The sequence below is a fragment of the Tenebrio molitor genome, chromosome 2, assembly GCF_963966145.1.
Source record: "Tenebrio molitor chromosome 2, icTenMoli1.1, whole genome shotgun sequence".
Classification (NCBI taxonomy): Eukaryota; Metazoa; Arthropoda; class Insecta; order Coleoptera; family Tenebrionidae; genus Tenebrio; species Tenebrio molitor.
In genome coordinates, this window is record NC_091047.1 from 5210340 (window position 1) to 5226314 (window position 15975).

At 36.6% G+C, this 15975-nt stretch overlaps 1 protein-coding gene across 3 annotated transcripts in view; it reads left to right on the plus strand.

The window, feature by feature from the left end:
- Nucleotides 1-15975, plus strand: part of Ser (Serrate) — a 188298-nt gene that overhangs the window by 81369 nt on the left and 90954 nt on the right. The window contains exon 1 of one of the 3 annotated variants that reach the window (XM_069038602.1): nt 13487-13745. The exons of the other annotated variants lie outside the window; for them this stretch is intronic. Within the exon in view, the coding sequence (XP_068894703.1) occupies nt 13656-13745 (90 nt within the window). The 5' untranslated portion in view covers nt 13487-13655. Of the gene's footprint in view, nt 1-13486; nt 13746-15975 lie in introns of those variants that run through there. 3 annotated transcript variants of the gene reach the window in all.

Below are 15975 nucleotides of genomic sequence, written 5' to 3' on the forward strand. Positions count from 1 at the left end.
ATGTTTTATTTAGGCTTCACACGCTTTAATAAATTCGTCGGGAAATTTTCGGTGTCGTAAATACGAATTCTGATCAATTTTTAACGCGCCGGGCCCCACGTTGGGCGCCAATGCGTTATCGGACGTCACAAATCACGGTTACCTCACCACCGCACGTGAAATAGTAATTTTTTCATGAAAAATTCCCAGAAGCGGTCGGAATTTAGAAAGGTCCGGCCCCTACAAAAGGTAAAAGTTTCGGATTGCAATTCGTCCAGTAATTTATCTTCGAAACAGAAGTCACATAAATAAATCTCGCGTTCGGTGTAGTCATAATTACTAAAATTCTTCGACTATCTCGCATAATTAATAGGTTGTCAGGTGTTCGCTCGGGACGAATTAATACGGATAAAATCCGATTCCCATGGAAGAGTGGCAAAAAGGCACAAAATCACGATTTTATGCGATCAGGAAGTCCAGCTGAATGATTCCGTACGCAATTATGCCCCGGCCTTATGCATCTTCGAGATATTTTTGAGCAATTAGGCGAGCGCAAGGAAGCAATACGTTACGGCGGCGCAATTTTTTACGATTACGCACTTGCGTCCCGTACCCGCTTTAATTGTGCGCTTAATTATTATTACGCCGCGATATTGATCTGCGTTCCATTTGAACGTCAACCGTTGGAAAAAGGGCCAATTAGAGCCGACGTGAGTCTGGATATTAGCCAACCGCTCACGTTCGCAAATCCGCGTTGCGTAAAGTAACGTTTGTGACGTCACGTCAATTGGTCAGCGACGTCACGGCCGGTCCAATCGAGGGTCCAATTGCTGTCGCCGCACGCATTCAAATTGCACGTTTGGAAAACAATTTCCTGAGAATGTAACTTTAGTACTCTTCTATTATGGTTTGATCCCCTGGACTATCTACTCTACATATAATTACTCTAGAATATTGACGGCATAGACTTTCTTGCAAATAAGAGTGACGGTTATTCAAAAAAATCAGTAATATTTTTTTCAAACAAGTTCAAAAAATCCAGAAAAATTTGCATTTGAATGATTTTTGACAGATATAGTCTTACCATTGGGTGAAAATTTTAGACGCGGTACTAACTTTTCAAGTGACCCTCGTAGAGGATACAGATAATTTCAGTTTCTTTTTGTTTGTAATTTTGTCTTCTGTGGGGTTTGCTTTGCTTTCTCTCTTTTGTTTGTAAATAGTTTTTCCACTGTTTAGCAAACGAATAGTAATAAAGTAAAGTAAAGTAACATTTGTGACGTCACGTCAATTGGGCAGCGACGTGACGTCACGGCCGGTCCAATTTCTGTCGCCGCACGCACTCAAATTGCACGTTGCGGTCGTTTTTGGGAAATAATTTCCTGCCTCGGAACGTTATCCAGACGTGTCATTATCGGCCGGGGCCGGAGTAATAGGCACTTTATTTGTGGACGCGTTTATCTCCAGGTGTCCTTGCCGAGGAGGAGGGTCCTTTCTTCTGGATGCCGACGGCAGTGTTTAGTTCACACGCCCCTGCGTTTTTGTCTCAGGGTGCACCGTCTAATCACGCAGGAGAGTGTCACAAATATCCGTTATTAGGGGGTCCATTAAGTGGCCACAGTAAAGTGGGGCGAGTCTTATTAATTGCGCGTTTTCGGGGCAAATGTCGTAATTGACGAACGCCAAATTGAATGGAAGTGACGGGTTAAGAGCAGGAAAGGAGCAATTTCGATTTGGAGATTTTCTGTTTTTGTCAACAGTTATCTCGTGATTAATACGGATTTTTTTCCTCTCCCCGGCCAGATCCTTTCGAAGATAGTGTGGATTTTTTTTCCGTCAATAAATTTTCTCGTTTCAGTTTAATTTCCAGAGGCGAAACGAGTGAAGGTAGAAGAAATGACATATATCATGTTGTTTTGGCGACTTGTGAAATTGGGTAATTTCGGTTTCGAGTAGGCGGAGCTGTCATCTTTCAACTTATTTTATTGAAGTGCTGCACATTTATTTTCGTTAGATGTTCTAAGTTGTTCATTTTAAATATCCGATGACCAATTAAAATTTGCGTTCGCTTTTAATCTAGCCAAAATGACAGATTTACGCAGAACGTTTGTTTGATATTTAAATATAGGTTTGTACGGATTTTGACTTGAAGCTTTCAGTTTCTTTTAGAAAGGGAATTGTGAAAAATCTGTTATCACAATTGCAAATACATAAATATCTTGTTGCACATATTTTCAAAATGGCAAGTTGCAAATGACCTGTGAAATTTTGTCTGACCGGAATCACTCTATTTGCCATATACAGCTGTATCTCTAATGGACTCTATTAAACGGTATTAGTAATAATCTTCATTGCCTTAAATTTGTTAGGCACTTAACTGTAATATTTCCAATCAAAATAATGAGATTGTTAAGAGGTATTTATGTGGCTTCAAAGTAGAGACAATTTGCACTGTACTTGATAAAATAATAAACGGGATAAGTGTGAGATTCTTGTTTTTTGACTTTCATTCATTTGTAGTTCCATATTTTGTTGTACTCTCTTTTAGGTCATTTGACATATTTAAATCCAATGCTGCTTTTAAAAAAATAATTAAGGGCTCTGATTTTTCTGTTGAGAAATCGATATTAAAATCTGCACTCAAAATCTGACTGTTTCTCGCTCGCTCAGCTCCCCCGAATTCTCTCGAAAGAACCTTTCACCTCGGAGCGTGAGACGTGACGGTGTGACGATGAAACTAATTAATTCACTGTCCGGTGCGCCTAAAGAAGTTTTCACTTGAATATTTCTTTTTTAGCATAGAGATTCCTTCCCAAATCATTACAAACGGATGTGTCGACGACGTTTTTTCATTTTGTTGTTCTCTGATGAAAAGTTTTTAACTTTTGTCAATTGAATGTTGTCTCCTTCCGGTCATTGTGTATATTTGTTAAAGTATATTTAATAAAAGTTTTGCAAAATTAGCGTGGCAAGAAACCGTTCTATCCAAGAGTGACCTAGAACGGGATTAATTAAATGGAATTACGTATTTCTGGCTACGACCGACGATAAATTAAGCCAAACAAGGAATTTCTGTGGAACATCCAATTAGAACAATTATTCTAATGAATTATGATGTGGTCACATTGGAAAGTCACACAAGAGAAATATTTCGACCAGTATTTGGGGGAATTTGTTCTAATTAGGTGAAGCCATGAAGAATTAAAAATAGTGCCGACTGGAATACAAAATCGACCCACTTCTCTGATTCCTGGTGGTTCGGCAAGCCACCGTAATTTTTTCTTGCACCAAGGAATGAAGCAGGGAGGGTGTCTGTATTTTTCTTGCACGGCTGGTTAACGTCCTCCTTGAGCGTTAATTAATTTTACAAATGGGATTTGTGGTCATCCCAGCGCATAAATTGAATCCCGGCAACAGTTAAAATATTTCCGGTGTCGGTCGTACAACGGCATCGAACATTCCCACTGTTAGTCGGTAGCCGAGGACACACAAACTGAAGAAAAAGAAAAACGAGAGAAAAAGTTAAAACAAATCCCATAAATGAATACCTCGATACGAAGTTCTCCCTTTTAACAAGTTTCCGAACTGGATCTGTACTCACTGAAGCACAACACAGACATGTTCAAGAATTAACAGCCGAGATTGTATTTAGGAATGTGGACGCTGCTCCTCACAAAAGACTCTTCTCGGTTTCGAATGGCTCATTAAAAAAATCGGTGTCCGATATTCTTCTTCCGCTCGTTTTACGTACAGTGCTCCGGTTCGCATGACGTCACAATAAAAAGGTACTCGAAAATGTACCACCGCTAATTGGATACTGGATGATTATATACGAAAGGTAAAATTTGATGAGAAGCCGTTATTTCGCTATGGAATTATACTGTTTATTTGTGGCTTAAGGAAATGACGCTAATAAACTACACTAATTGTGATTAAATAATGGGAATACGACCGGTCGTGTTCCGACTCTAGACTTCAGCCTGACAGATATCTCTAATTATATTGTCGTCTGGATCTAAAAGTAATTTCCTCATTTTAAGAAAGAAGAAAAAAAGTACCCTCCGACCTCATCGATTTCTAAACGGTTTCTGTGATCGAACAGGACCCAAGGCGATTCGAAACGTGTTCGAAGCTTGTACGGGATTATTTACTGAAATCACCTCGCGAAGAGACGTGGGTGTCGACTGGATGTAGACCCATTTTGCAGAAATTTGCAATTTAGAATTTGCCAATCGTATCTTACCGTATCGCCGTATCTTACCACCGCTGACCAATCGGTGTTCGATTACAGAAAAATTTACGCCAACGCCGTTCTGACTGAAGAGTTGTCAAAATGTATTTTGGTAGCAATTTGCTAAAATATTACGATGCTAGCGACGAGTTACCTAGATACGAAAGAGAAGGCTAAGAGGTGACACATATTACGTCCTTTTACATCTACAGATTTTATCTTCGTTTGTCCGATTGATACATTCTTTCGGACAAATTTTTTGAACATTCCTGTAAAATTATCTTCTTTAATTAGCTTCTTTAACCACTTGATCAGAAGGAAATCGTCTTTCTTTCAGATTTTTCTTGTGATTTAGGAATAAATTACAAAATTCATTTTAGCCAATCGCAACACTTTTGCATTGTCAACCCGTTAAGAAACTTTTTCTGTTTTCACAACTAGAACTTTCGCGATGTGTAATTAAACTTCATTCATTACATTTTTTTTTAATAGTGCCTAAGTCAAATCAAATGATTTAATGATTTTCTTAGAATCAATCATTTATTCAAAACAATTTTATTGTGACCCTTGACAAATTCCTTGTATTCTCCATTTGATGGTAACTTTCTAAAAACCCAAATGTACAAGCATAACTTTTCGAACAGTTTGTTCTAGAGTTTATAAAATTTTTTGCATTTTGTTTTTTTTACTCTCAGGAAATGCCAAATCAGGATAATAAAAAGACTATGAATAAAACCTTGTAAGGTAACAAAAAAAAAACTTCACTCCCTGATTGTATGGAGTAAAGACGCTCTTTTTCCCCTTGGCAAAGCCCGAGGGTACTACAAAGCACCGAGGGTAACAATCATGCACTCCCGAGGTGCATACACTATTTTTTGCACGACCCAACAATTTCAATTGTAAAAGTCAAAGGTTTTAATAGTTATTTTTATATTAAGTGCGTGAAGTGAGTGTTTTTTGTACATGAAAAAGTCTTTTTTCTTCAAACGTCCGTAAAATATGACACTGCACTGCTGCATTGATAATGCTAAAGTGTCACTTCATTGTCATGGCATCTAACGAGCTGACCAGCGTCCGTGAAGTTATTATCTCCGCTGAGGAGCGTCCGTGAAGTTATTATCTCCGCTGAGGGCGTCCGTGAAGTTATTATCTCCGCTGATGAGCGGCTGTAAAGTAAACTAGCTAAATCACTCGAACTTCCTACCTGGTTTCTTAACATGCCTTAAATAATTTGTTATGAAGGTTTGGAGAAAAAATAGTAAATGGTTTTATGTGCTTTGGCTGGTTTGTCTGCCTCACTGCGTTCGGCAGCCAATCTACCAGCCGCAGCACATAAAACTTCATTTTTGCTCCTCATAACATAATATAGTATTACGCCGAGACGCAGGTCGAGGCAGTAAAAACCTTTGAATGAACAAAAAACATCTTCATGCACGAAATATAAACAATATTTTTTCTATAATTGCTTTCAGAACAAAATTTTAAAATTCAAATTTTTGTAGGAAATCTGAAGTATCAACCCAGTGACCATGTTGCTAGGTAACTAATATTATGCATGGTTTATAGTTTCAGCCTTACTACAGTGTAAAAAAAATATACGTAAGAAAATGACCCACTCCAGGCATAGGTAACTGTGCCTGAATATCAATTTTTTTGAAGCAATTACATAAAAAAATGATAATTTATACATTTTTGGCTTTTTATGAGAATTTACAAATTTTCGGCTTTTTTCAATCATTGGGTTGTGCAAAAAATAGTACATACACCTGGGGAGTGTGTGATTTTTACCATCAGTGGTTTGAACCCTCGGGCTACAAACTGCACCTCGGGTAAAGATCGTACATTTCACTCCCTCGGTGCATAATCTACTATTGTCGACACATTTTTTCTTCCAAGGCGAATATATTCGTAGGTATTGTCCTGTACATCTTTCTTTGTTTTTGGTAATGGTAGAATTTCTTTCACATCGCTGTTCTTTCACATGAAATTTGAACATTTCGTGGAATTGTTTAAAATAGACAATAGTTGAAAATGATATGCAAAGGAAATTCAATAAAGACTGGGATTGAATTTATTATGGCTCCATGCCACGGACTGGAAATCTAATGACTATCAATAATAATAGATAGGCTTCTGTCACAATGCAAAGTGTGGGTTTTCTAGATTGGCTTTGGTTTTGAAATAAAGCAACGCTGTGCCATCAAGTTTTGTGTTCGTTTGGGAAAAACAGCAACAGAAGCTCTTGAAATATTTTAACAGCTGCATACGGGGATTCATATATCTCACGTTCTTCATATTTTCGATGGCATAAAGAGTTTACCGAAAGCCGTGAAAGCTGCGAATTGCAAGGCGGTTCTGGTGCTCCACTTTTTTGCACTCTAAAGGTGTTAAAACTGTGCCGTATCCTCCCTATAGTTCAGACATCGCCCTATGTAATTTCTATCTTTACCCTCAAGTGAAAAAAGAAATAAACAGAAGACGTTTCGAGACTGAAATTGACGCTGTCAAGAGTCAAGGCTGTACAGGCGATTTAGAAGAGAGTCTTTAAGAATGGCTTCCAGCACCTCTTCGAGCAGTGGCAGCACCCATGGGATAAGGTAGTTGCACTACGGAGAAAAGCAATAGTTTTTGTGAGCTTAATCCCACTCTTTATTGAACTTCCCTCGTATTTAGAACAGTTATATTCAGTTTGTTAATTTTTTTTTTTAATTTTCTCTCAAAGAAATGCTAGATCAAGACTTTAGAGACCTCGTAATGAAAGAAAAAAATGTTGGCCTTACATTTTTTTCTTCCAAGACAAATGTATAGTCCTGTTATCTTTCTTTCTTGTTTTTTTGGTAATGGTAGAATTTCTTGCACATCTCTGTTTCGTCATGTTTCATAAAGAACATGGAATATGAACATTTCATGAAATTGTTTAAAAAATAAACAATATTATGTAGTTGAATATCACATGGGACACTTTTCTGCAGTATCTGCATCCATTTTTTCTTTTATAAAAAACTTTAGCATTGTTGGTCTACGAGTAATTGTCTAATTCATTGAAATGACTCATTTTGTTAATATACTCGTATAAACTACCAACCATAGTATTTATTAATCAATCAGAAGCCCGACAGATAAATGAAAATAGAAAAATTATAGCAATTTAACAACACATGAAGATTGTTACTTAAGGTTTTGAGAGAAAAAAAAATCCCTTTTGGTCCAAACATTCTATTTATCATGACTATAGTGGATATTTTCTTGACTGGTTTGCCATGTAAGAGTTTTATTATTTTTATGGCAAAGAGTAAACTAAACTATCGGGTGTTCATTTAAATTTATCCTCAAAGTTGGCGTTGTAGAGTTAATTGTGAACGCACCACTCGTCAGTCTGCATATTGAAACACAAACAACGCAAAAAGTGAGGTTAGATTTAAACAGGTGATCCGTGATCTGTAATCTGTGGTGCGTTCATAATCGACTCTTCAACGCCTTCTTTGAGGATAAATTTAAATGAACACCCGATAGAATTTTCGCATTTGTAAGCAAATTTCGTTTATTTAATTTTTTGCAACAGTGCCTAAATCCAATAAAATGATTTTTTTAAGTCTCCTGCATTTACATAATTCACACAATCTGTCCAATAGGTAGTTCCTTCTAGTGAATTTTTTTAATTTTTTGTATTTTTTTTTAACTTTTTAATTATAACAAGCGCTTCCTTAAGATATTTCTTCTTTGCCAAAGAAGGCGCCTTAAGCACGTCATTTTATTTTTTCACATAAACAACTTTACATCTGGTTATACTAATTTCTCAGTGTTCAACACCTGAGCTACTTGTTTTTGCAGACAACTTCACGATGAAAAATGACAATAATTTGCAGTCTATCTACCGAGATGACACCTCATCATATTTTATAATAATCACCCGAAAAAACTCACAAAGTGTAACAATATTTCAGAACCTTAAGAGCTCAGTCCGTCATTGTAAATTTTTTTGGATTCTTGATTTCGACTCGGTAATAAGACTTTCAAATTCACTTACAGTTCCTCTTGAGAGTTGCTGATGGGAACCCCCAATTCCCACACCCTCCACATTCCGTTATCTCGGGGATGTAACGTCACAAATCGAACGGCGGATCGTGTAACAGGAAGCGATAAAATCGTGAGGGTATTGCGAGCTGTCAAAGTGTTGGCGTCCAATAAAATCAGGTGTCGGTGTCCCCCGGTGGGTATCTACTAAAATGGAAGAAAGGGGAAACGAGGAATTCCCATCGCCTGTTCATTGACGAACGCGGCAATTGTACGGTGGATAATTAGGGTGGAAATTTTATTGAAAACAGCTCGCATCACTTCCCCATACGGCAAGACTAGTGGCGCACGGATCCGACCCGTTTTGACCAAATACAGACAACGAGGACTCGTTGCTTAATTACCCGATAATTCACGGACTAGGAAGAACCCAGCCTGAACCCTAACGAGTACCATTATGAATATTTAGTGCCGTCGGTGAACCATCGCAACAATCACGAAAAATACGCAAAAATTCCAATTCCGCACGTTACTCGCGAAGGTTTCGCTCGTTACGCAACTGGATTTCCATCCAGTTCCAGCGCAACGGTATGCCAGCAATTTGTTCATAACACGGGTTGATGGATAGGCCGGCGTAATAACAATATTTTTCCGAAATTCCGATCGATCCGCGTGATTTATTAATCATTTATACGGCGCGGAAAAATCGCTGAAAAATCTCGCTTGCATCATCTTGTCTTTCAGTCTAATTAATTTGGAACACGCTTTACGTGATTTCGCTACACTATAAACAACTTTTACGACCGATCAAGACGATATCCTGTCTCGATATTTATCCTTTAAAAGTGCATAAATTGTTTAAGGCCCATTAGGGACCACCTGGGTGAAAATTAGGGCCGGTGGTGCATTCTGATGCGGAAGGGAAAATAATGACATCACATCACTGGAAACAATTTCGAAAATTCTTTGTTCAATTTATAATTTAAGATTTGTAACATTGACAAGCTTGCTTTGGCCAATAAAATATATCGGGCCTTCAAATAAATATATATTTAGAGTAGGCGTAGGCGACATTCTAATTCTGTTAACAGCGTAAAGTGATTTTTGTAAGTAATTTTCTCCGGAGTTACACAGGTTACATAGTAAGCTTTTTCCCAATTTCATATTGTCATATTCCGTGGAGGGGGAATAGGGAGAATGCACTACAAAAATTAAAAATATTTTCTAACCTAATTTTATTTCGTTAAAATGTCAGACGTTTCTTGTGTCATTTTCTACTCTGGAAAAATGTTGCAAACAATTGAATTTCCATAGGTTGCTCTAAATATACATTTATTTGAAGGCCCTTTACCTATCGTTTCGCGCGATTGTGAACGCACCATGGATTACGGATCACTGATGATCAGCTGTTTAAATCTAACCTCACTTTTTGCTTTGTTTGTGTTTTTACTCTGCAAACTGACGAGTGGTGGTGCGTTCACAAACGACTCTTCAATTTTGATGGGAAATTTAAATGAACACCCGACAATGAAAGTAATTAGACAGTCAAAACAAATTTCATTTGCTTCTGAGCACCAAGAGAATTAGAAGTCTTCCTTGTTTCTTTCAAATATGATTTCTGTTTTGAAGATGTGAACAATTTCGTGGTGGCTTTGAGATTAGATTTATTGTCCTGGAAGGAATAACGTTGAAATATTGAAATAATAACGATGATTGAGATTAGTTCTGTATTCTCGATGTCTTGGGATTTATCAGCACTGGAAGTGGAGCGAACTGAACTGTATAAATTTAGTTTATGCTTCAGTACCGTAGTAGATGGTGTTGTTTCAATGTCATGGAAACTGTTGTGTGATTAGTTTTTAATGGAAACATTGTTTTCCACGTTAGCGGAGCTTCCGATGAGAAATGAACAATTCGCGTGCGTTAATAATTTTCCTTGGCTCTCCACTTAACAAGAATAATTGTCAACGTTTACCTCCGACACCAGCCATTGTGGTGAAACATCGTCCGCCATTTATCAGAATGGTTTTTTGTTGACCCACCTGTATATTCCGTTAGTTAATTAATTCGGTAAAAAGCGAATTGTTCATATTTTCCAGGCATTGTGAAGCCACCTCGAACATTTGTTACCGTCCGGCATTCTAATTACCTCTTCGTTATTTCAATTAATGTGGAAAATTAATTGACGGCGCAAAAAGGTCTTCGCGATCGGGTGCGAATTGGGGATTTGCATGGCGCATCACCGCCATGGTCATATTTCAGGTTCCTCATTTATATTGAAATGGGCCATCAGACGGAGCACCTCTTCGTCACGGGGGTCCCACTACCACGTCTAGCACTGCCCTGACTAACGACCGCTATCCACGCCATCACCAATAGATATGTGCCGACCGGTGAGGCTCATTTGTTATTTTTAATGAACCGCCGATTTATGGTAAACATGCCTTATTTGTAATAAACTTGTGTGGACTACGAGAAGGTTTCTTTGCTTCTTGTGATGTGGACGGGTCTGAGTGAGGCTCCAAGTTCAATTTCTTAGGCCAGGGCGAGTGCAAATCGATTTTTGATCAGGGCTGAGAAATTTTCACGCGACGTGTAAGGCAATTGCGTCGGCAATTATCTCTTCGTTGGGATCGACTTTCGTTTTGATTTTATTGGTAAATTGACGGTCGTGGTCACGCGAAAGCACCAGATATACAGATTTTTTCGATTCTTTCCGGTTTTTTTGATTTTTTGCCCATTTCGATTTCCGCCGATTCATTTCATACACCATTTATCAAATGGGTGGTCACCTTCGTGCGGCTTTTGATTACACGACGTTTCCACTTTTGATAACGTGTCATTATCTCCACTCACGTTGCCAATTTATAAAGAGGCCAGTGTGATACAGATTTTTATAGTAAACAACACTCACCGATTTATTTTGCCAACCGACTCAAAACCCCACGATTTTTTTTCTATTTCTTATCCTCAAAGAATTTTCACCGTTCCGTCTTGTCACAAGATTGTCCTTTCTATCGTCAAATTCGTCTCATCAGCGGCAGATTTAATTTTTTTTTTTGAATCGTGATCTCGTTGACAGTTTGGGGAAGTGCCACACAAAACAGCGTGAAGTGCATCGATTACCGAGAATGTGTAAAAAAAGTTGTCAACGCGGTTCAAACGGCTTGGATTTGTCGTGCTGATTACGCTGACAGCTTCTTGCAAACTTGCGGATGTTAATTTTCATGACAGACGTAATAAAATCGCATTTTCTTCACTCAGTAATTATCTTGTGGCGTGACCGAGAGTCAGAAGAAGCTTTCTAACGATCAATGTCCACAGTTGGCCGTGAAAAAAGCTTCTTGTCCCTCCAAGTTGGGGAGTTTACCCTATTTGGGCACGAGGTAATCATTCGAGTATGAAATTGGCACGAAAAGACCAAAAAAATGACACTCAGAACTGTACAGAGTGTTTCACAAAGAACTGAGAAAATGATGATGTCACTCTTTTGAATTACGGATCCAAATTTCAAATAACATTCTTCAGAGTTTTTTTCTTTTGATTTCTCTAACATTAAATCACCCTCTTGTTTTTTTTACATGAGTGAGTTATGTATCCTGTCAGAGCAATAAATATTTAATTTCTAATTAGCTTTTCTTTTGTTTTATTATCTCCCCGTTACTTTTTTCTCATAAAATATAAGTACTATTTATTATAAAATTACAGTTTTTAATCTTTAAAATGATAACAATAACTTAGGCAGTTATATTATGAAATTGTTTTTTTGTTATTTAGCATACATTTTTTTTTCTAATTTTCATTTTAATTTTTGAAATATTTTATCGTATTTAATTTAATCAATCAGCAATAAGCAAATCAAGTAAGAAATATACAAATTGTCTCTAAAAGGACGTATATCAAGAGTCCTGTGGAATTGTGCGGTTCTATAATTTTATTGTGCCGTTGAAACTGTCAGATCAGATGTCAACTGTCAAATGTCAAACTATTGAATCTTGCTTGTGATTTTCTTCAGTTTTTCTATATTCTAGTTACTTTTCATCTTACAACAGTCTTTATTAAATGGACTTGGATTACCTCTGGTTTTCTAATTGGTACCACAATATCCTACAGAGCGGCAAAAATCAAATTCCACTGGATTCTGGATATACTTACGTTCTTTTATAGACACTTTGTATCTATTGACAGAGCTTTGACTAAATTTGAAATTTATCTTTAAATAATTTATCTATTCATTAACACAATGTTGTATGTTGACTGATTTTGATTCATATATTTATTAAAGTAGAATTTGTTTGACAATACATACATTTATAAAATTTGTCTTGATCTTACTGAATGTTTTCCTGTTTTGTGTTTATTAAGTAAAGAATTTCTTTGAACTGAATTTTAATCATACTTATTTGTGATTGCAATTTCTTCTTTTACTCCTGCATTGTTTACTGTAGATACTTTCTTTATGCACAAAACGTTGCATTTACTTTTGCATTATGCATCAGCTTTTTAAAAATTAATTCGTTTGTTTTCCACATGATGCACAATACCACTCCAAGCTTTCACAAATTGTAAACGTAGCCCACAGTTGTTTGTGGTTTTAGTAGATTTCAAAAGAATGTAAAATTTATAATATTTATCGGAGTGCTTTGTGCGGTCCTGATACGCACCAGACTTGTGAACATCGCTTTGCTTTGTTCGACGTGACATAATCGCTTCGGTACCAATAACACACGTCAAAAGTGACAATTATCGTGTAAGCTGCGAGCGAAATTCCAGCTTGTTTCGATATGGAAGCGGCATCTTCGTCGAAACTTGTGGTTCTCCGGCATCACATCCTGCAAACGTACCGTGACGCCGAAAGAGTCCATCGGAGCGCACTTCGCGTCCTTATCTGCGCCATGTCAGTCACCTGTCAGATCAATCCGCGACCTACGAATTTTTTCCACGGTGCAGAACCGGCAACGTTCCATCTAGCTACGAGGATGCAAAAAGTCCCTCCGACGATTTCCTGGTTATTAAGCGGTGTCCGCGCGATCTCCCTCCTCGTCGTCCTTTTTTCCGGCGGTGCTCCGTCTAGAGAACAATAACAATTTATAGAACACACCATCTCGAGTCTTCGGCCGGCATTCAACAAGTTGTTGGCCTGGGGCGCCAAAACAGCGTTCGGATCCTGCGTCCGGGGCACAAAGGAGCCCTCTCGGCGTTCTCTTATTGGTCCATTTAGGATGCTGTGCCCGAGAGGCAGGGGGCTGCCCGCGGCTGCGCGACTCTTCAGTAGTCCTTCGGCCGTCGTCTTGAGTGCGTCCTCTCACCAAGCGCACCGCAAGCAAAGCCGCGAACGTAACGCTCGAGTGAATCGAATTTCAGTATCATTTTTTTTCGGGGAGAACGAGTTGGGGAGGATTTGGCTCGATGTGGGCTGTTTGTTGTGATTATGTGCAGTGTCATGTGGCGATTATTGTGTAGGAGCATGACCCATGGATATTTATTACAGTTCTTTCTGCTGCTACTCAACCTGCTGCAGGTAATTAGTTTTTGTTAAATGGTCCAGCGAGGACGTCCCGGATCAGGACGCGCGATCGCCGGAGACGCCGGTTCCCACGCCCGGATTACTCTCGAGCTTTTATTGCCGTTGTTGCTTTACACACATAATAACCATAACGCCAATTAAATTCCACACATCCATCAACTGCATTATCGATATAATAACGTTAATTATCGACGATGAACTTGTCCCGGCCCGTTTGTGACGTACACGACGTCCCAACAATTGCTGAAATTGAGCTTTTGTATACAGGAACGATGATAAATTCGAATGTTTTGGCTAAAATGATGTAAACTCGTTACACGTCCGTAAACCTAATTATTCCAGCCTATTTATAACGTTTTCGGCAATTTGAGCTGTGCAGAAAACACTTTTCTAGATTCGAATTCGTACAGTTAAACTTTTTGTGTACATTAATTGCATAATAAATAAAATCCACGCAAGAGATCAGTTCTAAAAAGATTTTTCTTGTTTTGATCACTCTTTTCAGCTTCAATTTAATTACGTTTTTATTTGTTGACCAATGCTTTTGAGCAAAACTGCCAAAATATGTGCATAATACAGATTTATTATTATTATTAGATTTTATTTATGACATGTGGTGATTAAAATAATTGATAATTAATATCTTTCTTCAACAATTTCGATAATAAGATGCTACGTGTTTCGATTCAAGAATTATTTTCTTTTTTGTAATATAACAGAATATTCATACATTAAGAATTAATTATGGTTATAATTCACGAGAAATTTTTTATTTGATTATTGCCACTTTTTTTCAAACAGATTGACATCTAATTTAGAGGTAAACTTGCAGATACCAAAAACTAATAAGGAAGATTGATGATTATTAATTTAAAGCAGTAAACAAAGTAATTTATTTTTTGTAACTGCGAAGGCCAAAGATTCTCTTAAACTTGCTTCATTTTTTAATTGAAAATCTACAAATCTTGTCGGTGGTGCTTTTACTGTCCCAGTTTTCCAAGTTCTTTGATAATACATAATTTATATTCAATTATTCTTTCTGGAATTTCTAAAACAATTAAACATTTGAATTTTAAAATTTTGTTCTTGAAAGCAATTATAGAACAAATATTGTTTATATTTCATGCGTGAATATGTTTTTTGTGCATCAAAGGCTTTTACTGCCTCGACCTGCGCCTCGGCGCAAAAGACCTTTTCATCATAAAAAATAACTATGTAATTTATTTGTTTTTGTAGTCTTTTGACAAATTTTATTTATTGTCTCCAGCTTTCTTTTTTCTTCTATGCAAATCATTACATATACAAAACAAATCATTAAGACATGTTTGTTAATGTTATGCAATTGTTTAAGAATTTCTGTTTTTATTTATTTTCTCTTTTCTCTGCGATACCTGTTTTAATTTGTGAAATTAGTAATTTTAAATAAATATTTAAGTTATAAAATTTTGGTTTACAATTAGACAATAAAACATTATTATTATTTCCGAATTCATAACTAAAAACCGTGTAAGTGTTTTTAATTAATATTAATTCTGACTCATTCTCTGGTGGCAACGTTGTGTTTCTCAATTTTTTATCTAGTTCCCACGATTTTCTGTTTAATCAAATACTTGATCGATAATTTAAATTCAATTCTCATTCAAATTCTTAAAGTTTAATGAAGCAAATCATGCAAAGTTTTATGAATAGACAGTGTTTTGACTGCTCCTGACTCATACTATCATCACCTTCAGCTTTTTTATTCCAAACATTTTTGTGAAATTTGTAAAATTTGTAAAATTTATTCAGAAAAATTAGAATTAATTTTGGTGATTTATATTTTTATTGAATTTTTTTCTTGCAGCTTCCTGTGTGTCTTATTTTATTATCTAATTAGTGAAATATAAATTAAAATTCATCTACCCATTCTTATTCAATCTTTTAAAGCTAATTAAAAAAAAAAATCTAATTTCATTGTGACATTGTTTTACCAATTTTAAATATTTTTTTTTACTGATATCAGCCTTGTTTCCAGCTTTCTATTTTCCCATTTTTATTTTTTTATGTTTATTGAACCAACAATTTTAAGTATTCCTCTATTCAAATATTTTTAAATAAGGATTCACTAACAAAATTAATTAATAAATACATTAATTACATTACCAGTTTTTTGACTAATGTTGATTTTTTTCATTTACAATATGTATTTGTTGTCATTTCGATTGTTTCATAAATAATCTCACAA